This window comes from Eurytemora carolleeae, unplaced genomic scaffold (genome assembly GCF_000591075.1).
Source record: "Eurytemora carolleeae unplaced genomic scaffold, Eaff_2.0 scaffold1477, whole genome shotgun sequence".
Taxonomy (NCBI): domain Eukaryota; kingdom Metazoa; phylum Arthropoda; class Copepoda; order Calanoida; family Temoridae; genus Eurytemora; species Eurytemora carolleeae.
In genome coordinates, this window is record NW_019397369.1 from 1 (window position 1) to 23,748 (window position 23,748).

The 23,748-nt window shown below is 31.3% G+C and overlaps 4 protein-coding genes across 6 annotated transcripts; 1 reads left to right on the plus strand and 3 right to left on the minus strand.

The window, feature by feature from the left end:
• Positions 1-77: 77 nt before the first annotated feature.
• On the minus strand, positions 78-3,251 carry LOC111713804 (uncharacterized; the record flags this gene model as incomplete). The annotated part of the gene is given in 4 exon segments (XM_023488743.1): positions 78-140; positions 1,113-1,168; positions 2,067-2,187; positions 3,092-3,251. Coding segments are annotated over 3 exon segments (170 nt in total), but the record flags the coding sequence as incomplete, so codon positions are not given.
• A 381-nt stretch (positions 3,252-3,632) lies between these two features.
• LOC111713803 (uncharacterized) lies at positions 3,633-8,799 on the minus strand. Of its 3 annotated transcripts, none has more exons than XM_023488740.1 (7): positions 8,702-8,798; positions 7,040-7,118; positions 6,833-6,868; positions 6,506-6,603; positions 5,805-5,842; positions 4,608-4,674; positions 3,633-3,854 (listed from the first exon to the last, which is right to left on the minus strand). In XM_023488740.1, exons 2-7 carry the CDS (start codon positions 7,093-7,095, stop codon positions 3,661-3,663), a joined length of 489 nt encoding a protein of 162 aa, XP_023344508.1. In that variant the 5' UTR covers positions 7,096-7,118; positions 8,702-8,798; the 3' UTR covers positions 3,633-3,660. The 3 variants fall into 3 exon arrangements, with proteins under 3 accessions (XP_023344508.1, XP_023344509.1, XP_023344510.1); XM_023488741.1 differs by having other exon boundaries at positions 7,040-7,096; positions 8,702-8,729; XM_023488742.1 differs by lacking the exon at positions 4,608-4,674 and having other exon boundaries at positions 3,700-3,854; positions 8,702-8,799.
• Positions 8,800-11,689: 2,890 nt separating this feature from the next.
• LOC111713800 (peptidyl-Asp metalloendopeptidase) lies at positions 11,690-14,598 on the minus strand. The gene is made up of 4 exons (XM_023488738.1): positions 14,406-14,598; positions 13,489-13,573; positions 12,921-12,983; positions 11,690-12,858 (listed from the first exon to the last, which is right to left on the minus strand). The coding sequence occupies exons 1-4, from the start codon at positions 14,559-14,561 to the stop codon at positions 11,690-11,692; spliced, it is 1,473 nt and encodes a 490-aa protein (XP_023344506.1). The 5' UTR covers positions 14,562-14,598.
• Positions 14,599-19,821: 5,223 nt separating this feature from the next.
• Positions 19,822-23,032, plus strand: LOC111713801 (uncharacterized). Its single transcript, XM_023488739.1, has 4 exons — positions 19,822-20,019; positions 21,133-21,214; positions 21,652-21,714; positions 21,774-23,032. Exons 1-4 carry the CDS (start codon positions 19,861-19,863, stop codon positions 22,952-22,954), a joined length of 1,485 nt encoding a protein of 494 aa, XP_023344507.1. The 5' UTR covers positions 19,822-19,860; the 3' UTR covers positions 22,955-23,032.
• The last annotated feature ends 716 nt before the right edge of the window (positions 23,033-23,748 follow it).

Here is a 23,748-nt window from a genome sequence, read left to right on the forward strand (position 1 = left end):
TGAATATTTGAGAAACTCAGTGCATTGCTTTATTGATTTTTATTCATATACAATATTATTATTATTTTGACAATCACCTGATATCAAATGGTAGTTCTATTTGGGTTTTCTCTGATGTATAAACAGAGGGTGGATAGTCACTAAACAAAAATATGAAATATGATAGATTTATATAGATTTATATCAATTTATAGCAGTTGCTTACCACCCTCAGAAGAGAACTGATCTTTCTTATAGAATAAAACAAGATTTTATCTTCAGACTGGTGCAGCTGAAAGAAGGAGTTTAATCCCTGATGGGCATACACGCCATGCACAACGATACCGTTTTTTTACTCGACCAGCTGTGAGGACTGCACTGCTGTGGAAGATTCCTCTCAATGGGGCTTTAAGGCTTACAACTCCCTATTTTGGATAAGCTATGGGTTTTCCTTAAAATTCCCCTTAGTCGGAAAGACTATAACAAGAAGAATAGCAATCCCTTTTACCCTTCCTCCTACAAACCTCCTTATCTCTCTCCTACCTGCTCCACAACTCGATGCAAAATGATCTAATTGGAGAGGCCTCCAAGTGTAGAAACAAGAAACAAGATGCAAGAAGAAAAAAGAAAATTGAACAGCAAAAATTGGAAGGGAAATCTCTTGATATTAGAGATTGGGGCTTGGAAGTCGTCCCCCCCCCCGCCAGGGAGGAGGGAGGTGAATGAGACAACCCCCTCTCCATACCCCCAAGAAATTATCAGGAATTTGTTCTTTGCTTAGTCAGATGGAACTCATAAGTAAATAATTCAATAATGAGTTCTGAAAAAAAAAATTAAGATCCTCAGCTAGTTCAATTAAACAGCCGAAATATGATTGAAAGATGTACAAACAAGAAGAAAATGAAGAACAAGAAATATAGAAATCTCAAAATATTTTCATCTGATATCATATGAATTTTTAAAAATATTTTAAAACTTAAATAAAATAAATTATTAAAGTTAAAAATATCAATTTATAGAATAAAGAGAAGAACTCTGTGCATACAGTCTTCTTGGATAAATCAAAAACCTGAATAGCTTTTTGTTATTATAGTTTAGCAAAAAGTAACAGCTTATAATTTATGAATTTTAACCTGAAGGGAAAGGAGATTACACCTGGATCATCTAGTAAACCATACTGACCAGGGTCCTAGACAAAATTATTATTTCAAAGGAACTGAGTCTTTGCTACACAGGATTCACAGTTTGAAATATCAAAGATGTATAACATCAGTCTTCAAACAGTAAGGATTAGAAAATCAGAGTTTGTGACAAAAACTCAATTTTTTTGGACTATTTTATCTAACAGCATGAAAAAAACATTTGCCGTCTTGACTTTGTAATTTTTTAGGCCTTATAAAATTATCCACAGAACACAGCGATTCAAAGGTTGAAGCTCTAATGTAAAAATCAATGAGAATTTTGCCAAGTACTCCTTGAAAATTAAAGTTAAAAACAAGTGGTTTATAGTACTGAAATATCTAGGGCTACAAAAAAGTATAAGTGAGTTTGTGAGGTAAAATCAACGATTAAGTCTTTGCGACACTTTATATAGTTGACATAGTCCTGAAAATATATAGTTGACACAGTCTTGAAAATTGATGCAACTGTTCATAACGTTCTGGATCAATGGGAGAATGCTCCTTCACTTTTATCACAGCTAACAAGCTGTCGTTGGCGGAATTGCTTTGGATTCAACCAATGAGAGCTGCGTATGAAAACGATCAACAAATCAGAAGCTTTAGACCATTGTTAGGAGTTTGGCGATTTAGGAATCTAATTGGTCGTAACAAATCTCATAATTGGATAAAGAAAAAGTCTACAACATCAGGTTCTGAAGATAATAGAACTATGTGGTGTCCGTACCATGCAGAGATAAATTGAATTAAGAGATCAAGATTAAGAGTGCCCACCATGGAGATTTAGATCATCTGTTCAAGATTAACAATACTTTACAAAAAGTTCTGCCCTCTTTTTCAATATTTTATTTAGTTCTAATACCCCCATCAAATATTTTTGATCCCTCCCTTGAACAGGATTTAAATTACCTCTAAGTCTATCTCAACTGGTGTCTCTATTCGCGGAGTGCCCCCTAACATAAGCCTGTTTAGTAGGGGCGAGCTGGCATACTTCTCAAACCGGGTTTTCCCACCTTTTCCGTCAACTTTGCTGAACATACAGGGTGAGTCAAAAAAAGTGTGATTATCGGCGCCTGGTGCAATAGTGCACCCTTTTTGTGCAACTCTTCTGTATGGTGTTTTTTCAATATTTTTTGAAAATTTTTAATTTTTTGGTACTCTTATGGTTCAAAAAAATTCCGCGAACCCTTTTTTCTCTCAAAATCAAAAGTTTATAAAAGCAGAGATATATGTGTATATAAACTATTTCTGTCGAAATCTAAAATTTTATAAAGATTGAATCACAGAATCACAGAAAATTGGCCAAATTGTAATAAGAAATTTGCAATTTTCAGTTCCTGGTCTAATTTTTAAGGAAAATTTATTTGAACTCTTTATTTCCTTTATTCTTAGTATATTCAAAAGTTAAAAATATACGCTGATCAGTTGAAATCTAAAGAACCATTAAAAAACAACTTTTCCTTAAAAATTAGAACAGGACTGAAAATTGCGAATTTTCTTACTACAATTTTGCCAATTTTCTGTGATTCTGTGATTCAATCTTTATAAAATTTCAGATTTCGATAGAAATAATTTATATATAGATATGCTATTCTGAACTTTTGATTTTGAGAGAAAAAAGGTTTGCGGATTTTTTTGGGCAATTGGAGTACTAAAAAAATATTGAAAAATCTCCATACAGGAGAGTTGCACAAAAAAGGTACACTTTTGCACCAGGTGCCGTATATCATACTTTTTTTTGACCCACCCTGTATATATTAGACAAAAAACCTAAAAATCTTAATGAATTATATTAAAAACTGGGTAATATGTATAACACAAATTATCGAATTTTAACTGACATATTCTAAAATTTTACAAATAGAAGTTCAATCGAAATTATGTCCTTCAGTTCTTTTTTGAAATATTTATTTTTCTTCTTTTAATATTCATACCTTATTGAACTGCTAATTGAGTTATAGGATTGATTCAGACTGATTGCTGATTTCTCATTATTCTTAGTGATCTGATTCAAAATATCATTATTTCCTCAATAATGGCAGCATGATGATGATAATGCTAATGAAGATCATGTCGATGATGATTCTGGAAATAATAATGATAAAGAGAATAATGAGTATGAATGTGATAGTAATAATGAAGATGATGAAAATAATGATGATGATGGTGATAATAATGATAGTAATGATAATAATGATAATAATGAGAATAAAGATAATAATGATGATAATGATAATAATGATAATAATGATAATAATGATAATAATGATAATAATGATAATGATAATAATGACAATGATGATGATGATGATATCGATGATGATGATGATGATGATGATGATCATGATTATGATCATGATTATGATTATGACCATGGTTATGATTATGATGATAATTATGATTATGATAATAATGATAATAATGATAATAATAATAATAATAATAATAATAATAATAATGATAATAATAATTTCGTGCTGACACATTTTAAAATAAAAAAGTTTCAAACGAACGATTTTTTAGTTTTTGTTGTAAAAATTCCTGGTTTGATAAACTCCAGGAAGGGTGAAAGAATAGAAGAAGGTGAAGTAGGTGAGAGAAGAGAAGAGGAGGAGGAGGGTGAGGGAAGGAAAGGGGAAGGAGAAGCAAGGGAGGAGGGAGATGATAGAAAAGACGAATTAACAACTAAATTGACTCCTGAAATATTTAACTCAATTATTAGGTAGCCACCATCCATGCATTAAAGTTTAAAAATACCCGGTCTCAAAACTATTCACTTTTTCATAATTTGTAAAAAAAAATGTTGAAGATTTAATGAAAAGATATTACGTGATTTTCTTGAAATAAAATCATTGAGAATTAAATAATAATGCAACCAAAAAGTGTTTTAATCGTTTAGATCTACACACTGAGAACCGGAGGACGACATTATAACAATACTTAACTAAGCGCACTTAATGTTGTTGCTAGGGTTTCCAGCGAAAAGGAAAAATCGTTTTGCATTATTTTCGCATTTCGTTCGTTCGCGAAAAATGCGAAAATTTCGCGAAATTTCGCTTCTATCTCTTTCGCGAAATAGAAAATGCCCAATTGATGGATTAACACAAAATATAAATATAGATTTAAGAAAGACTAGGAAACATCAGAAATTTTCGCGAAATTTCGCTTAATTTTTTTTCGCAAAATATTTTGCGAAATGCGACCGAAAATGTTCGCATTTTTTCGCGAAACGTTTCGTTCGCTGGAAATCCAAGTTGTTGCAAAGCATATAGTTTTACAAGAAGCTTATATTCAATCAATTGTTAAGTGAGATGGGTCTGTTTACACTGCACAACTACTGCGTTGTCTCATGATTATTTGATGTTTAAAAATCATAACTTGAGTCTAAAGGTCGTCTTCCTTTTTTAGATTTCTCTGGTTCTCACTGTTGAGTAAATATTGAAAATATTCCTGATTTGTTTAAAATGTTGATCAAATCCATTCCATCTTGTTCACTGTAAACAGCTATTTTTGCCACCTAGACAGACAGGGGTTAACGCTGGAAGGGAGTGTTCGTGAAAATGAAACAGGGATACAAAATGCATCAGAATTAAATTTGGTAAAGATACACAAAAAAGTGTTGACTGGTTTTTTATCATGAAAAGTGAAAACTATCATTCAGCACAATTATGGTCGCCCTTTTAATCCTCCTTATAAAAACAACTTCTCTCTCTCAAAATTTACAAAGGTTATTTTTACAGAGACATTTCCAGTATAAATCATAACAGTTGCAAACTATAATTCCATATTCCTCTGATTAAAAGAAAGAGCGAAGAAGACAATAATTTTACTTTAGATTTTTTATCATCAGAGGCCGAATTAAAAAAAATGTAAGCGGAGGCTTAAATTTAAGTCGCGGCTCAAATATGGTTGGTTTCACTTAAAATTGTATTCAATGTTTCAAGATTTAAGCCGGCGCTCAATTGAAACCGGTTTTGGGCGGATTTAAGACGCGGCTCTAATTCATTAAATTCGGACTCTTTATATAGAGAGATGTATCTATCATGGTGGGGTCCATACAAGTGCAGAATAGAAAGACGACTTATTGACTCAAGTACTGATTTTAAACATGTCAATGCAAATAAGCACACAAAAGATTTCTGAAATGTATTTATCCTATTCCACAGTTGTATTTATCCTATTCCACAGTTGTATTTATCTTATTCCACAGTTGTATTTATCCTATTCCACAGTTGTATTTATCCTATTCCACAGTTGTATGGGCGAATTTGAAAAGTATTTTACTCTAGGAAAGGCATTAAAGGGACTGTAAGGTTAATTGTTAAGTGATCCTTCATGAAAAGATGGCGATGCCCGATTCTATTCTGATCAACAATGTGGAAAATTGTCGTTTTTCCAGATTTAAAAGTGTTTAATTCAGATAATTTCCATAATGTTTTCCTACAGCAGAAATGCAAAAGTCACTTTGTAGAGAAACATCAATTGAGTATAATCAGTTATCAAAACTTAAAACATTGAAATCTAATTCCTAAACTTGTTCGGACAAAGGTTTTCAGGGTACCGTTGTAAATCGGGCATTGCCATCTTTACTTTGAGGGTCTCTTGAAATTACACTTACACTCCCATAAACATTTTATTTGATAGTACCTGGCTGTTGGACTTGAGAACAAGTGTAAAATCACGTGCTAAAATACACAGTATAAATTAAACTAACGTGCTAGAAGTACAAAACAATTGATATAAAGTGCTAGAAGTAGAAAAACACTCAATATAATATGCTAGAAGTATAAAAACACTTAAAATAACGTTCTAGAAGTATAAACAATTAAAATAACGTGCTAGAAGTATAAAACAATTGATATAAAGTGCTAGAAGTATAAAAACACTCAATATAATATGCTAGAAGTTTAAAAACAAATAAAATAACGTGCTAGAAGTATAAACAATTAAAATAACGTGCTAGAAGTATAACCAATTGATATAACGTGCTAGAAGTATAAAAAGTTAAAACAACGTGCTAGAAGTATAAAACAATTGAAATATCGTGCTGAAACATGATAATCGACTAAAATTACAGCTTAAAATTACACTTTAAAGAAAAAACTGAAAATATAACAAAAAAGAAATGTTTGTGCTGATCTTTAAAAATCTTTACATGATAAAAAAATGAAAAAAAGAAAATTATTATTAAAATTCAGATTTAAAAAAGTTAGACTGGTATAATTTTCCATACATCTGTATATAATTTTTAAAACTTTAAAAATATTTAAAAATTGTTTAAAGACAGTGGTTTCCAAAATAATATGGAACACTTAAAGACGACCTGTAAGTTATGAAAGTGTAACTACCTAAGGGATGCGTATAAACTACAGCCAAGTTTGTGAATTGAAAATATGTAACAAAGGGAGTGTTGTCGACTGTTTCTAAACTCAGTTTTTGTCGAATTCTGAAAAAAAATGTATCAAAAAAATTTAGAATTCTTTTTTTCCACTTTTGATTTTTTTTAATAATCATTTTTAACGTTTTTTCTAAAATGAAATAACCGAGAAAAAGCATATTAAAAGTGTTTTTATCAAATAGTTTAATTACGATGGATTTCGCAATAGAAAAACTTTGAAAATGTGCCCTTAACATTTCAACTATTTGAAATTAATATCTTTTGTTATTTTCTTTACCTGTGAACCGTTAGGGTACTTTTTGTCCATTTGTTACTTTTTGATCATCATATTTTATTTCCTTATATCTCAATTTTTCTCAAAATTGTTTACTGAATTTATTTTTTTGACCGCATTTATATTACGGTTAAATCTTGATATTGTTAGAATGATTTTTGATTTAATAAAAAAAGATTTCAACCATGCAATAAATAAAATATTTGATTCCTATAATATTTTGTTGATGTTGGAAGAAACCATTCTACGTTCCATACTTTACTCATTCTAGAGATTCCATTCTTTCTTCCTTTATTTATTCAATCTCATTCCTTCCATCTCATTCTATTCCCTTCCTTCTCCAATCCTTCTCCCTTCCTTCTCCCTTCCTTCTCCCCTCCACTACCTTCCCCCTTTAGCAAATTCTTTATCATACACAAAGTAAAGACGTTAATAGGAAATGACATTTTAGTTTTGTTGACGCATGTTTTTACAAATGTATACAATTCAAAAACTCCTTTGTAATTTTTGCTTTAAACTAGGAATTACTTTACTTATTGCGAGGAGGGATGGGGTTGGTATATACATTTTATTATGTCGTATTTTGATTGATGTTGGCAAGAAGAAAAGTCGGGTTTTGGAAATCAATGTTTAAAGCCAAATAGATTATCAAGTACAATAGGTGGCAACAGATAAATTATACGCGACGTCACAAGTGTCAAATATAACAAGGAAAACAATATTTTCTCACATTAGTTGACATGTTTTCAAAAATTAAATAAATAAGTGTAAAAACAGAAAATAAAGAACACATAAAACTAATATTATTTAACTGTAAGATAAGCACTTATATCTAAAAATATCACAATTATTAATAATTTTGTCGGACACAAAAACTGAGTTGACAATTGTGACGTCAGAATACAGCTGTACTGAGAGTGTACAAATTCTACGTTGCCATCTATTGTACTAGAATCTATTTGGTTTAAAGCTTTGTGATTTAAAGGTTTCAAGCTCTCAAGCAAACAATAAGAATTTTGCCAATTACTTCTTAAAAACCAAAGCTTACAGCAAAAACTTTATAGTTCTAAAATGTATATGTAAAGGGCAACAGAAAAGCATAGGAAAGTTAGAGTGGTAAATCAAAGCCCAAGGCGTTACGACACTTCAAAGTCTCAAAAATGTATAAGACTTTTTATAAGCAGGCTAAATTAATATGAAGCATTTCTACGATGTGTATTTACTGAGTTTGGGCTCAAAGTCACGTTCAAAATCATAAATTTGGGTGGGTAATGGATACTTTTTCAGAATCAGTTTTTTTAAAATTATTAAATAACGACGACAAAAAATATTGTAAAAATTCTACAGTAAACTAGTTAGATGTTTAGGAACATATTTCTCAAAAGAAATTTGTGAATAAATCGAAGTTAGAATTAATTATTTCCTTTTTCATCATTATATTGAATTTCTTATTTTCTATGAATTTGTTCGCAGATGTCTACATATTCTTCAAATTTCGTCTTCAATAAAAATTCCAGGAAATCTGCAGAAAATGTTTGTGACTAATGAGAGATTAACAAATAAATGAATAAGATTACATATTTTCGATGATAAGAGTTAATCTTTATTTTCTCAATCTGTTCCTAAACAACTAATTAGTTTATACTGTAGAGTTTTGTTATGGTTATTTAATAATTAAGAAAAAAAAAACGATTTTGAAACGCACCCATCCAACATAATCAACAACATCAATCAACATAATAAAATGTATATACCAACCCTATTCCTCCTCGCAATAGGTCTAAACACATTGAATCGCACAATGAATCACTCATTGAATCACACATTTAATCATACATTATTATCATTATATTTATTTGAATAAAACTGTTCCTGTAGAGTGTATGAGTGTATGAGTGGGTGTATTTAACTAAACTGTTTTTAATCAACCGAAAAGATAAGAAAAAATTCAAGGCAAAGCAAATGCACTGTTCTACTGTTAGTTCAGAATTGTTGAGATAAACATTGAAAGAAAGAAAAAAATTACATTTCAATGATTAATTCAGTAGTTTTGGAATTAAAAATAATATTACATCACTGACATTAAATTCTTAATAATGTACATGTCAATGTTAATGTTAATATTTTAGTATGACCCACTAACAAAAAATAATTACCAACTTAAATGTTTGTTAATGTGAAATGTTAATGTTAATGTTAAAGTTAACATTATATGTATACTGTACCATTAAACTAACCAACTTAAATGTTTGTTAATGTGAAATGTTAATGTTAATGTTAAAGTTAACATTATATGTATACTGTACCACTAAACTAACCAACTTAAATGTTTGTTAATGTGAAATGTTAATGTTAATGTTAAAGTTAACATTATATGTATACTGTTCCACTAAACTAACCACCTTAAATGTTTGTAAATGTGAAATGTTAATGTTAATGTTAAAGTTAACATTATATGTTTACTGTACCATTAAACTATCCACCTTAAATGTTTGTTAATGTGAAATGTTAATGTTAATGTTAACATTATGTATACTATATACCACTAAATTAACCAACTTAAATGTTTGTTAATGTGAAATGTTAATGTTAATGTTAAAGTTAACATTATATGTATACTGTACCATTAAACTAACCACCTTAATGTGAAATGTTAATGTTAATGTTAAAGTTAACATTATATGTTTACTGTACCATTAAACTATCCACCTTAAATGTTTGTTAATGTGAAATGTTAATGTTAATGTTAACATTATGTATACTATATACCACTAAATTAACCAACTTAAATGTTTGTTAATGTGAAATGTCAATGTTAATGTTATTGTTAATGTTAACATTATATGTATACTGTACCACTAACCTAACTAACTTAAATATTTGTAAATGTGAAATGTTAATGTTGAAGTTAACGTTATATGTATACTGTACCACTAAACTAATCATCTTAAATGTTTGTTAAATGTGTAAAGCCACTGTTAATGTTAATGTAAATGTTATTGTAATTTTATTTAACAAAGATTCTATATATTAAGAATAAAAAATTGGATATTATATCAATGTTAATTTTAACATTATGTACTGTCCCATTAACAGTATATACATGACACCTTACACATTAAATGTTAATGTTAATTTTATTGTTAATGCTGACAATGTATTGCTATATAGCAACTATACTAAACACCTTAAATGTTTGTAAAATGTGAAATGTCAATGTTAATGTTAGTGTAATGTTATTTAACAAAGATTCTATCAATTAAAATAAAAAATCGGATATTATATTTATACTACTATATATATATAATATATTTTGACCCCCATGGATATGTTTAGGGTGTCCTAAAAAATTAACTTTAAGACATTGAAGATTTCACCATGGTTCAATTTTTTTTAAATTGTACATTTTTAAAATCTATGGAACATTTTTGATCGATTGATATTAATAAGAGGTATGTAACACTAAAATTAAGAAAGTAGTGACCGTTTAAAGATTTCCTTTTGGCTTGGTTGAGTTCATAAATTGATTTCTTTCGAATTTTAAACATAATTTGGAATTTCATTAGGGTCTTAAATACATGAGTGCTAATGTCATTAAGGTTGTTTATTTTGGTACACCCTGTATATATATCTATAGTTCAAGAAAGGAATGAATATAATTATACAAAGTAACAGAATGGTGTTTCAGTCGTAATATAACACAAAATTCCTTTGTTGATTGAAACTTAGGTTTGTTATTCAATTTGTCTATTTTTAATATTTGATATTTTAGTATTTTTGTGCGTTTCAAGTTATTATGCAAGCAAGTTTTTTAAATTCCGACTCAGAAATTATTTTTTTTAAATCCTCGTTTTACAAAAAAGTTTTCCTTCAGATTTTTATATATGCATACAAATTTGTTTGTACTTGAGTTGTAAACAGTACACACAAAAAATGAAATTGTACTTTTACCATGTATCAAATTATTATGCAAGTGGAAACTTGGTAACCTAAATCACAGAAATATGGGAAATAAAGGTGAACTGGAGTGAAGGGTAAAGAACAAAAACTATAGAGGAACTTGCTCCCTGTATTTCATTAAAATACATAAAAATGTCCTTTTTTTTAGAAATTAAGTTTCATGCAATTTTAGAAGAAAAAAGAAGATCTTTGCATGGAGGTTCACTTAAAATTATGCTGAAAGTCCCTTTATGGGGAGTACACTACTGCTCATTGGTAAACTTCCAGAGCCCTCGGCTCTAGTCTTAATTCCTTAAACCCAGCTTTAAGACCCAATCTCAGGTAATTTTCCACAGAGTTGAGTTCATTAAACCGGTTTGTGTATTTGGCTGATTTTCATGGTTGGAATTGTGCATTCTGGTTTTGATGAGAATAAGACCCAATATTGAGCCTTATTCTTCACTAAAGCCAACCAAGGTTGGTTTTATTTTCATTGGGCCTAACTCTAAAGTTGAGCCTAAGATCTTGCAGCTGTCAATCACATGACACAAGCTGTTGTCAAAATTGGGTCTAAGATTGGGTCTTAAAGCTGGGTTTAAGGAATTAATACCCAAGCAAAAGCCTTTAAATCACAGACTCAGGGCCACCTGTTTCCTAGAACTTTAATTAGTGCTAAATACCATCGTCTATCCTACATCCATTTATTACCATATAAATGTATGATATGTGAACCTTAATTCAATCTGATTTCAGATCAGGGAAAGCTTACTTTGATTAGGAGTAAATTAAGAAAATGTAAGATTTAAAAATGAAAAACTCCAATATAAAAACATATAGAGATTGAAATGGTACATATTGAGTGAAAATCATTGCTCTGAAATATTTTATATTTATATTTTCGAACGTTCACAATCTTTGTCTTCACCTGCCATTAGCTAACCACGCCAAATTACACCCAATACTCTCATCTCCATTCTTTGCAATGGAAAACCGGTTTCTTAACATCACTGCTACATTGTTGGCTTTCCCGTGGACGCCAGTTGAAGTCCCAGTGTCCGGAAATACTACACCAGGATTGGAGAAAAAGTTAGTCCGAGTTGGATACTTAGGAGCAGCATACGCCATTATGCTTCTAAACCCTGATTTCCCCTGACCTGCTGGGAAAAAGTATCCAAATGCGTAGGGATTTGCTGGATTTGTATCATCCTCAACATTATGAGCACATCCCAAATTGTGCCCGAGTTCATGACCAAAGCTATAGTTTGTGTCTGCACATGATTTTGTAACAACAGAAATTGTTCTACCAGAAGAAGCAACATCAAAGTAAGCAATTCCGCATGAGCTGAAGTTTTCTCCAGAAACCAATAGGGTTGCAGCATCAGCAGAACCTAGTATATCTTTATGATTTCCCTTGAAGTTTTCAAATTTGCTCAGCTGTTCTTGTGCAGAATATAATTCAGGAATGTTCAATGGTTCAATACAATGAACAACAATGGTTATAGGGACCATGCTGTTTTGAAATCCTTGATTAGTCAGAGCTGCAATCTTTGCAACAAATCCAACGACATCTGGGGTTTTTACTAAGAACTGGGGAGTAAAATAAAACCTAACAGAAATATATACCATGGTAGTGTTGTCATTGTGTATTTCAGGTGCCATTCTGTTTGCAGTGCTTTCAGTAACATTTACATCAACAGAGTCGTCTTGACCGTGACCTATTCCTCTATTTCCAGTTTGGCCATATTCAAGTTTTTTAATCTCATTCAGATCCATCTCTTTCCATAGATGAACCCCATCTCCAACATATTCTAAATTATAAGCCCTACCATCTCCTAAGGTTGCAAGGCCTTGCATAGTTTTATTGACTGGGTTGTATGTTATAATTAAAACTGCATCATTCCCTTCATAGTTGTAAGCATGTTCATCTCCGGGCACTTTATTTTTGAACTTCAGCTTAATGTTTCCAGGTAGTTCAATAGTCTCTCCAAGCAGATCTGGATTTATGTTGGCTTTGACGCAGGATTTAACAAAAGTTTCTTTACAGAACTCTGAAGATTCATATTCAAAAGATCTAGAAAACGCCGAATCACCTGAATAAATCAGTTTAGATGTGTTTTTTTGTCATTTTTAACCTATAGTTTTCTAAATCTACCTGATGGGTTTAAATCAATCAAAAGCCTGTTCGAGCCACCTGAATTTTTATTCTCCGATGCATCTATTACATTTTGATATTCATATTTTCTTTATAAAAAATAGCTAATGATAACTATTAAAGCATCAAACATGAGTTATTGAATCACACAACTAAATCAAAAAACTCAAGAAAAATATATTCTCCTGGAAAAATCTTAATAGAATTTATCAAGATTTCAAAGGTAAGCAACACAAAATAGTTACTTAATTAGTTTTACTGTAAATCATATTTAAAACAAAATTGTTCAATTTTTGATGCACAAAATAGAATAATAAAGCAGAATAAGAATAAATATTGTTGTGAAGCTCACTTCAATTGTTATAAACAAATGTTTAATTAGAAATTTTTAATTAGAACTTTTTCTAAATTGATAAAAGTGTTAGGAATATTGACATAGTGAAGCCTAAATCATATGTTATAAACAGATGATTATACAGTTGCTAGAAATTTAATGCAGTGATTCATATTTACATTTCATTCTAAATTTTCTAAATTTAAAAGCTTTTCAAAATTTTTCTTTAAGAACCTGCACACTGCAAATAGGATAAAAAATCGGGATCTTTAGCAAGACAATATTTTAATCCAGTTTTACCAACCAACATCTGACTATCCTAAAACAAACAAATTTATAATTGGGAAAAATAAAAAATACTATTTTGGTTTATATAAATTCTACAATGTATCTTTTTGACTATGATTAGGAAGTACATTAACTTTAAATCATATACTTTGGAAATTGTACACCAAAAAATTTAATAACTTATTTCCATTCCTCAATTGTTAACACTTTTCAATTATAAATCTCCGAATTAATCAGTATCTGTATCTTAAAACTTGTCTGCATGTCCTACAGAGCTGGAAACTCTTCTATTGAAGATATCAAGATCAATGCTTGCCTTTTTTTATTAATCTGCAGATTAATTTCTATATCAAGGAAGGTGTCTAAAATGAAACCAATCAGAGTGTCGCCAAACAGCTAATCAAAAGCACAACCAATGAGAAAACTCTCATTGGTAGGAATCAAGCAGAGATATTTAAAAGAGAGGATCAACCAGAAAAACAAAAGTGTTCAGAGTGAATATTGGGATCAAGCAAACAGGATTAAGGGTATTCAATATAAGAGTTTCCAGCTCATATCAAATTGATTCCCCAATATCCAAGGGTAGTCAGTCTTACACAACAGGGATAAGTATAATTAAGGAAATAAGTATTATCCCTCAAATCAAGTCTTGTTGAATAGCCATATTCCATATAAAAGTTTTGACCTCAAATCTCAATTCTAAAGATTCAAAGATGGAAAACAAACTTTGAAATCCTCATAAGACATACAAACTGTTTTTTAATACACTTTTTGTCATTTATTAGTATTCAGACAGCCTTCTCTCATTATCAAGTTTATTAGAACCCACACAGTATGTTCAATGTATGTATGAATATATCTACCTCTTTGCATCCTGGAAAATTAGTTGGTGATTCTTCAATAATTTTATATGTTTGTCCCTTCCCATCATATACTCCGTTGTCACATTGCCAACTGCCTGGTACAACTAATACAAAATAAAACAACTTGAGAATAAGAAAATTCCAGTAAACTCTCATCTCCGTGAGTTGGATAACTGAAACCTGACAGGAATACAATGCAGAAGCATCACCTGAATGGGAGGCACAAAATCTACTACAATGGAGTTTCTGATTTTGAATTTAAATATCTAATTATGTCAGAATATTGAATTTTTGTTTGCATTGTAATTTCTACATTAAATAAATAACAATACATTTTTATTATTAACCATGTGTAAACAACAAACACTTTTTTATCTATTATGCTTATTTTCAGCTTCATTTAAAAATATAGCTTTCTTGGAAGTTTATAAAGAAACTTCGGTATTATTTTTAAATGGGGGAAAGATTTTCAAGAAATATACACCCCTGATATATAATAAACAAATATATGTTCTAAACTTCTATACAAAGCAAAGCCTTAGTATGAAATATATAAATATTTAATATTTAATTTGTTATTCAATCAAAAAATACAGATTAACATCCTCATACACAATGTTTCATGGACCAATTGTCAGGGACCAATCTTCAGTGAGGTCTGTTCTTGCAGAATATTCCAGTATTTTTTCTGTTTGTATATTTAAAGGAAAAAATTGGCAAATAAGTGTTATTTGAATTTTAAAAAAATACTGATTCATCACAAGCTCTTTGTCACGGTGTCAGCATTTGTTGAGAATTTCTGTTCTTTTGTTCAAAGATTTTTCTTTATTTTCTATGATTATCAACGTTTTTTCCATTATATAAAGCTGGCAGGATTTAGTTTCCTTGTTATATGATGGTGCCAATGCTTTGATACTCCAGGTAATTGTGAAAGGTTTATTCTGCTCCTTCAGCTTCCATACATATGTGGAGAGAGATGCACTGTGTGCCTGTTCTTTATGGTTAAAGGAGGATTTATGGTTGGTAAATCTTCACTTAAAGGTGGTTGAAGCTAAGGTAAGATAATTTTTCTCCTTATTTCCTTTAACAGTTGCCTTGTAGACCAACGAATCTGCTACACATTTATCATCCAATGGGCAAACAGCTTTACCACCTTTACAGTTACGAGCTGTTTCTTTCACTTTGTTCTGTTTGTTTAAACCTTCTTGTTGTGTCCACTGATGATCTTACCCATATTGGGCATACAGCTGTAGCTTACTTTTATGGTGTTTCTATTGAAGTATTAATTGAGAGGGGAGCCAGCTGGAAAATGTTTGTCAACCAAGAGCAGAAACTTATGAGCAACATTTGTAGCTCATAATTGAACCAAATTATTTTCCTTCTTCTTCTGGGAACTGACAGGTTGCTGGTTTCAGCTTAATATTGAAGTTGTTGATTGTATCCAGAATGTCTTGAGTGTGTCACTGTAAATAGGTAATTCATTATCAAAGATCTCTTCACTGTTTGACAGGGTAGATAATCTCTTGCTTATCTTGTTTCTTGGTGTGTGATGGATGGATGGATTATATCAGGGGCGTACGAGGGGGGGGCCGTGCCCCCCCACCCCCCTCTATGTGTGCCCCACCTGAGAGGCTGAGGGGGGGCACCCATGGGGGAGGCTCTTTTAATATTACATCTGCTTGCATTTCCCTTTCTCAGGTCAGGCGAGGAAGGGAGTCCAGAGTTCCTCAAATAGTAATCACCGCCACCCAAATCTGTTTTGAGGCAAGCATGCTCCTCAATTGGTAATCTCCACCACCTCAATTAGTAATCACCGTAAAATTTAGTTTTATGTGATTTGAATTTAATGCACTTTTACCACAATTTTTGACATCTATCAGGGTTTTATGGCATCTGTATTGACTTAAACTAAATTTTCAAATTATTTTCAGATTTGTTTGGTCAACAAAAACTGAGAATCAAGGCACAGTTCATTTTAGCCGAATCTTAGATCCAATTCGCCACTTTAATGACTGCATTTCATGATTGGCGTCAAGATACAAAAAAGGTCGGGCTGCCTGTTTACTAAAAATTATCTCATCGCGCCCAAAGTAATATCAATCTCCATTTAAAAGATATTTTCAAAAAACCTTTACAGTGTTTAGATTTTTGTATTCACCAACTCGAGTTCAACATCTACAACAAAACTAATTATATGCAAAGAAAGGACTTAAAATTTACTAAAAATTTTCTCATCCCGCCCAAAGTAATATCCATCTTCATTTAAAAGATATTTTCATAAAACCTTTACAGTGTTTATATTTTTGTATTCGCCTACTCGAGTTCAACATCTAACAAAACAATTCCGTAATAAAAAAGTACATATTAGTTCTCAGAAATAATTATAGCGGGACAGTATGTGTAAGGATATGCCTGGTACAACCATGTCAAAAATATTTTGACGATTTTATTGACATTTTTTTCAAACAAGGAAGGTAAACTTGAGAAAGTAGGTTGAAATATCAGTGGCGTAAAATAGGGGGGTTATTGGGGTTATATACCCCCCCCCTAGAATCCTGGGGCCCCTAGAATTTTTTTTTAAAAAAGGTTGATTTTAAAATTGAATATCTTTAAAATTTGCACGAAAATAATTCAAATGTGCAGATACTTTGAATTATTTTGGTGAAATATTCTAAGTTTGAAATATCAAAGGTTTACACCACTCGGTGCAAAGATTTAGGGATTAGAATATTTTAGTTTGTGGCAAAAACTCAGTTCCAAATCAGAGAACATTCTGGCAAAGTTCTAACTGATTATCATATTTGATAACCTGTTTATCTTCTTTAAATGAACTTCTATAAAATCGAAAATGAAATAAGATTATAAATGTTAGTTAGAATGATTAATCATATATTCAATAACTTCAGGAGAAAACGTAACATTATCTCTCCTTTTTCAATGTAGGTGATTGAAATTATATATGTATTTTGATAATATAATAATATAACTGATTATTTCTTGTAATTATATCTGAAATTAAACAAGGTACTTAACAAATTTTCTTTGGCGCTCCGCGCACACATGAAATGAATTGACTGACTCATACGTTAATTTTACAGCTGTTGAAAGTATAAATGTTTTTAAAATACAACCTAGAAAAAGTGCTAGTTGTTCCTCTGGAAATTAGAATATAAACAAAGACAATATTTTTTCAAAGTTTTGCAGAGTAGCTTTTATAAAGATACAAAAAAGTAACATCTTTTTCCTCTTAGAGTAAAACTATTTTTTATATTACTTAAAATAAATTCAGTTGTTTACAGATCTTTGTAGTTAATGTAAAATGAATGACCATATTGAAGGGTATAAAACATGGTGAAAGCTGAAAGGTAGGAAATGAAGCCTGTATTTGGTGGAGTTTGTAAAAGCCAGAAATGAGTGGAAAATGCAAATCAAACCCAACTAAAACAAAAAAAAATCGGTTTGCCACAATATAAAAATTTACCCCCTACAGAATCCTTATTTATGCCCCTGTGAAATATTAACATGTCGTTGAAAATTGAAAATTTATAGATTATGTTGTTGGCCCTTTGTTAAACTTCTTAGTTGTTGAACGTGAAAATTATATCAACATAGTATTGGCTGAAATTTCTGATCCAACTTGCGTGACATTATTTTCCTTGTAAGTTAGTTGTTTTATTTAAATTAAAAGTTAAAACTTCAAAATTTCATAGACGTAATTATTGCAAAATTTCGCAAAATTACTTTGTAGAAATTGAAGTTTTGCTAATTACGCATAATTAATACAAAATTTCGCGAAATTACATCTTAGAAATTACGGGAAATTAGGCCATAATTACGCGTAATTATATTTTCGCTTATTACCCGTAATTATTACGAAATTTTGCAAAATTACGTTGTAGAAATTACGCGAAATTACACCGTAATTTCGCGAAATGAATATTTCCCCTATTACGAGTAATCCTGCAAAATTACACGAAATGAAAATTATTACGCGTAACTACATGTAATTACGCGTAAGAGAATAATCTATTACGTTGGAAACCCTAGAGAGCAGACTTAACGATCTTGCACTTATAGCTTTACACCCTATAAGGCTGTCTGAGCTCTCTACTGAAAAAAACATCGAAATGTTTGTGCAAGCAAATCCCAGAAAATTGTAGCTTAAACCTATTCCTGATGGGGGGGGGGGGGTGTCAATTTGCCCCCCCCCCTGTAGTTTTTTTTAAATAACTCAAAAAGTATTGGTAACAAACTAAATCTTTGTTTTGACCCACTTCCACTTGTCAGATTTTGATAAAATTTAGCTTTTTGAAAAGCCTTTGACATAACGAAACGAAATGCATAAGCTTTACGAAAAAAAATTGCAAGATTTTTGCAAACAACCTGTCAAAAGAAATTTGCACATTTTTAGTTTTTCTTGATTAAACTTCAGGTTATTTAAAATTTTGCAAATATTTTTGCATATTTGAAATGGCATGGTCAAGGGCTTTTCAAAAATGTATAATTTTTCATTTTTTGACAAATTTTTTTTGAAAACATTTTTACTATATAACTGGATTTTGCGATTAAAAATTCAATTTTTGCAAATTTGCAATTTTTTTTGCAGATTCTAAAAGTAGAGCACAAGAGCTTTCTANCTACTGAAAAAAGTCATTGAAATGTTTGTGCAAGCAAATCCCAGAAAATTTTAGCTTAAAAGAGTTGGTGAATATGTAGATTGAGTAAATTCTATCTAAAAATTTCAGAAGAAATTTCGTTTATTAGGAAAAGTATAATTTTTAATGATGCTGTGATTATTGATTTAGTTAGCTGACTAATTGGTAGTAGGTAAAAAAGACGTAATGTTAATCTAAAGTGTGCAAGTTGTCTAAGTTAGAAGAGTAAAAAAGTCTCAGACCAAGATTTTGAATTAGGGAAGAACACACTTTAAAGAGTAAGCGTAGTTACGAGTGATCCTTCTAGTGAAGATTGCAATTTCTGATTCACTAAGGCAACCTTTCAAAGCTTTGTCTGATTAAACCCAACAAAAGATATTCTGCACAATAAAATAGAGGTTTCATATAAAGGTTTAAAAGGTACTGTTTTGTGAATTGAGTTTTGCAATCTTTGCATGGAGGTTTACATAAAATTACACTTATAGTCCCTTTATGGGGACTGCTCATTACAAACTTCCAGGACATAAGTTGCTAATTCTCAAATTAATAAACAGAAAAATGTTTTGATAATATTTATATATATGTTAAATTCAACAAATCTAAAAAATAACGACAATTCTTTGTAAGATTTAGAAGAACACTTTTATTATTTTTAGAGATAATGTAAAATAATATTCTGAAATGAATGAAATATTTAAATTCAAAATCATAAACTCCATTGTAGTAGATTTTGTGTCTCCCATTCAGGTGATGCTTCTGCATTGTATTCCTGTAAGGTTTCAGTTATCCAACTCACTGAGATGAGAGTTTACTGGAATTTTCTTATTTTCAAGTTGTTTTATTTTGTATTAGTTGTACCAGGCAGTTGGCAATGTGATAAAGGAGTACAGGATGGGACGACAGGGAAAACATATAAAATTATTGAAGAATCACCAACTAATTTTCCAGGATGCAAAGAGGTAGATATATTCATACATACATTGATCATACTGCGTGGGTTCTAATAAACATGGCAATTAAGAAAAACTTGAAAATCGCATTTGGTTTACAATTACTAATAAATGAAAAAAAGTGAATTAAAAAAACAGGTTGTATGTCTTATGGGCATTCCAAAATATGTTCTTCCTTCTTTAAATCTTTAAAATTGAGAGTTGAGGTCAAAACTGTTGTATGGAATATGGCTATTCAACAAGACTTGATTTGAGGGATGAGCGCTTTAGTTTTTAGTTATCCCTGCCTGATAAACATAATGTGGCTGACAAAGGGAAGTTCTCATTACAACAATGTCTGCAATAAACCTGCATAGATGGCAAATATCATACACAACAGGAATAAATACCTGAACTCAGAAAACAAGAAGATTGTAAAAATGATTATCTGCATTCTGCATTAAATACATGTATCAACAAATTTGTTTCATAAGAAATTAAAAATAAATAAATTGTTAAAGTTAAAAATCTCTATTTCCACTCTGGTCGACACTTTTGATTTTCTGGATAATCCTCTTTTTTGGATATCTCTGCAGAGCCGGTGATTTAAAAAATTCAGGGAAATACGGCTCGGGTCTAAGCTGTCATTGGACCTTATTTACGGCTTTAGCTTTCGGATTAAAGCTGCATCTAATTTTCCACAGAGTTGAGTTCATTATTCTCCCCTAAAACCAACCAAGGTCGGTTTTATTTTCATTGGGCCTGACTTCTTACGTCGAGCCGAAGATCTTGCAGCTGTCAATCATGTGACACAATCTGTCGTTAGAGTTGGGTCGAAGACTGGGTCTTAAAGTTGGGTTTAAGGAATTACGACTTGGGCCGAAGCTTTTAAATCACGGGCTCTGGTTTCCATTGGTTGTGCTTTTGATTGGCAATTTGGCACCACTCTGATTGGTTGAATTTTAGACACTTTCCTGGATATTAAATGCAGAATGGATATTGATAAAGTAAATTAGTAAATTTATTCTTTTGGTGTACATAATTTACAATATTCTATTTACATGAATTATTTTCAAAATTTATGATGTTAGCATATTTCTTTTATTGCAGAAGTTATATAAAATAAAAAGTATTTTTATTCAGGATAGTCAGATGTTGGAAGCAAATGGAATAAAATATTGTCTTGCTAAAGTTCCGGATTTTTTAACCTATTTGCAGTGTGCAGGTGATTCTAGAAATTTTTTTTAAAATTTAGAAAAATTTATAAAAATAATTTAAAATACAAATTACTGCATCACATTTGTAGCAACTGTATAATCATCTGTTTTAACAGTTGAATTGGGTTTCACTGCACTAATATTCCTAACACTTTTATCAATTTAGAAAAAGTTTTTTAATGTGCTTAGTATGAATGCTATTTTTGTGATATTTGTGAGATTTTGGGCATCAAAAATGAAGCAAATTTATTCTCTTAGCATGATGATTGTCCAAATTTAATTATCTATCAAGCATTTGTTGGTTACCTTTGAATCTTGATAAATTTAACTATTTGAAAAAAATTCATTTTTAATCAGGCTTTTTTAATCTAGTTGTATGATTCAAGATCTTATATTTGGGGGTTTAAGCGTGTATTATATGTAATTTCTTATACAAATTTAACAGATGTATTGCAGCATGAAAATTCAGATGGCTCTAACAGACTTTTAATTGATTTAAACCCTGCAGGTAGATTTAGAAAACTATAGTTTTATAATGATAAAAAACATCTGAACTGATTTATTCAGATGATTCAGCGTTTTCACGATCTTTTGACTATGGATCCTCAGAATTCTGTAAAGAAACTTTTGTTAAATCCTGTGTAAAAGCCAACATAAATCCAGATCTGCTTGGAAAGACTATTGAACTTCCTGGAAACATTGAGCTGAAGTTCACAAATAAAGTACCCGGAGATGAACATGCTTACAACTATGAAGGGGATGATGCAGTTTTAATTATAACATACAACCCAGTCAATAAAACTATGCAAGGCCTTGCAACCTTAGAAGACGGTAGGGCTTTTAATTTAGAATATGTTGGAGATGGGGTTCATCTATGGAAAGAGATGAATCTGAATGAGATTAAAAAACTTGAATACGGCCAAACTGGGAACAGAGGAATAGGTCATGGTCAAGATGACACCATTGATGTAAATGTAACTGAAAACACTGCAAACAGAATGGAACCTGAAATACACAACGACAACACTACCATGGTCTATATTTCTGTCCGGTTTTACTTTACTCCCCAGTTCTTAGTGAAGACCCCAGATGTTATTGGTTTTGTTGCAAAGATTGCAGCTGTAACTAATCAAGGGTATAAAAACAGCAAGGTCCCAATAACCATTGTTGTTCATTGTATTGAACCATTAGAAATTGCTGAAGTTTATTCTGATTCAGAACAGCTAACAAATTTTGCTAGCATCAAGGGAGATAATTACAAGGATATACTAGGGTCAGCAGATGCTGCCACGCTATTGGTTTCTGGAGAAAACTTTAGCTCGTGCGGAATTGCATACGTTAATTCTGTTCTTCTTGGTTTCACATTTTCTGTTGTTACAAAATCATGTGCTGACACAAACTACAGCTTTGGCCATGAAATTGGGCATCTTTTGGGATGTGCTCATAATGTTGAGGATGATAACAAACCTTCATATCCCTACGGTTTTGGGTACTTTTTCCCCAGCGGTCAGGGGAAATCAGGGTTTAGAAGCATAATGGCATATGCTGCTCCTAACTATCCAACTAGGACGAACTATTTCTCCAATCCTGATGTAGTATTTCCGGACACTGGGACTGCAACAGGCGTCCACGGGAAAGCCAATAATGTAGCAGTGATGTTAAGAAACCGGTTTTCCATGGCAAAGGTTGGGGATGAGAACAAAGGGTGTAATTTGGATTGGTTAAAAAATGCAAAAGTAAGTAAATAAATATGAAACATTTAAGAATAATGGTCTTAACATAATATGTATGTGTCATCTCAATATTAAATATATATATTGCAGTTATTCATTTTTTAATCTTACTTTATAAGCAGACGTTTTTCGAAATTTACTTCAAATAAATGTAAAATTCCCCTCCTTCAAAATTAAATTGAAAGGTTCACACATAATAAATATGATATGGTAAAAAAAGGATGTAGGATGAGTAGGATAGACTATTGGATTTTAATATTGTAGGGTGGGGTGGAGAGTGTGTGACACCAATTATCAGTAGATCACTAAAGTTAAGCACACTTGTCCACAGCCAGTAACTAGTTTGGTGTCCAGACTGGTGTTCACGGGTTCGATTCTCATACTCCACACAAACCTGTGGTATCAAAAATATCTGAAGCTGACATCTGGTTAAGCAGTTATGACCACCTGACGGATGTAGGAGGACAGAGGGGCGGCTGTCAACAACTCTCTCAGCGAAAGGGTGCGTGCATCCTACTCAACAAGAAAGAAGCTTAAGTGGATTGATCCAAGTGAATGATGATGAAGTGAGGAATGGTGGAAAAGCAGGGAGAGTCTATGGTTGCCAGCTATAGGTACCTGGGGGTATCCAATCCGGGCTTACAGATGTTAGGTAGCAATGAGTGTGATGTTTTTATCAGTATGGCACCCGCATCAGTATCTCAGAAGGATTCCTGCACTCTATATTCTCAGGCCTAATAAGAATCTGAGGCAGCTGGAATCAGTATGAATGAAGTGCGGATGGATGAATGTGCTGCCAGATTACAACC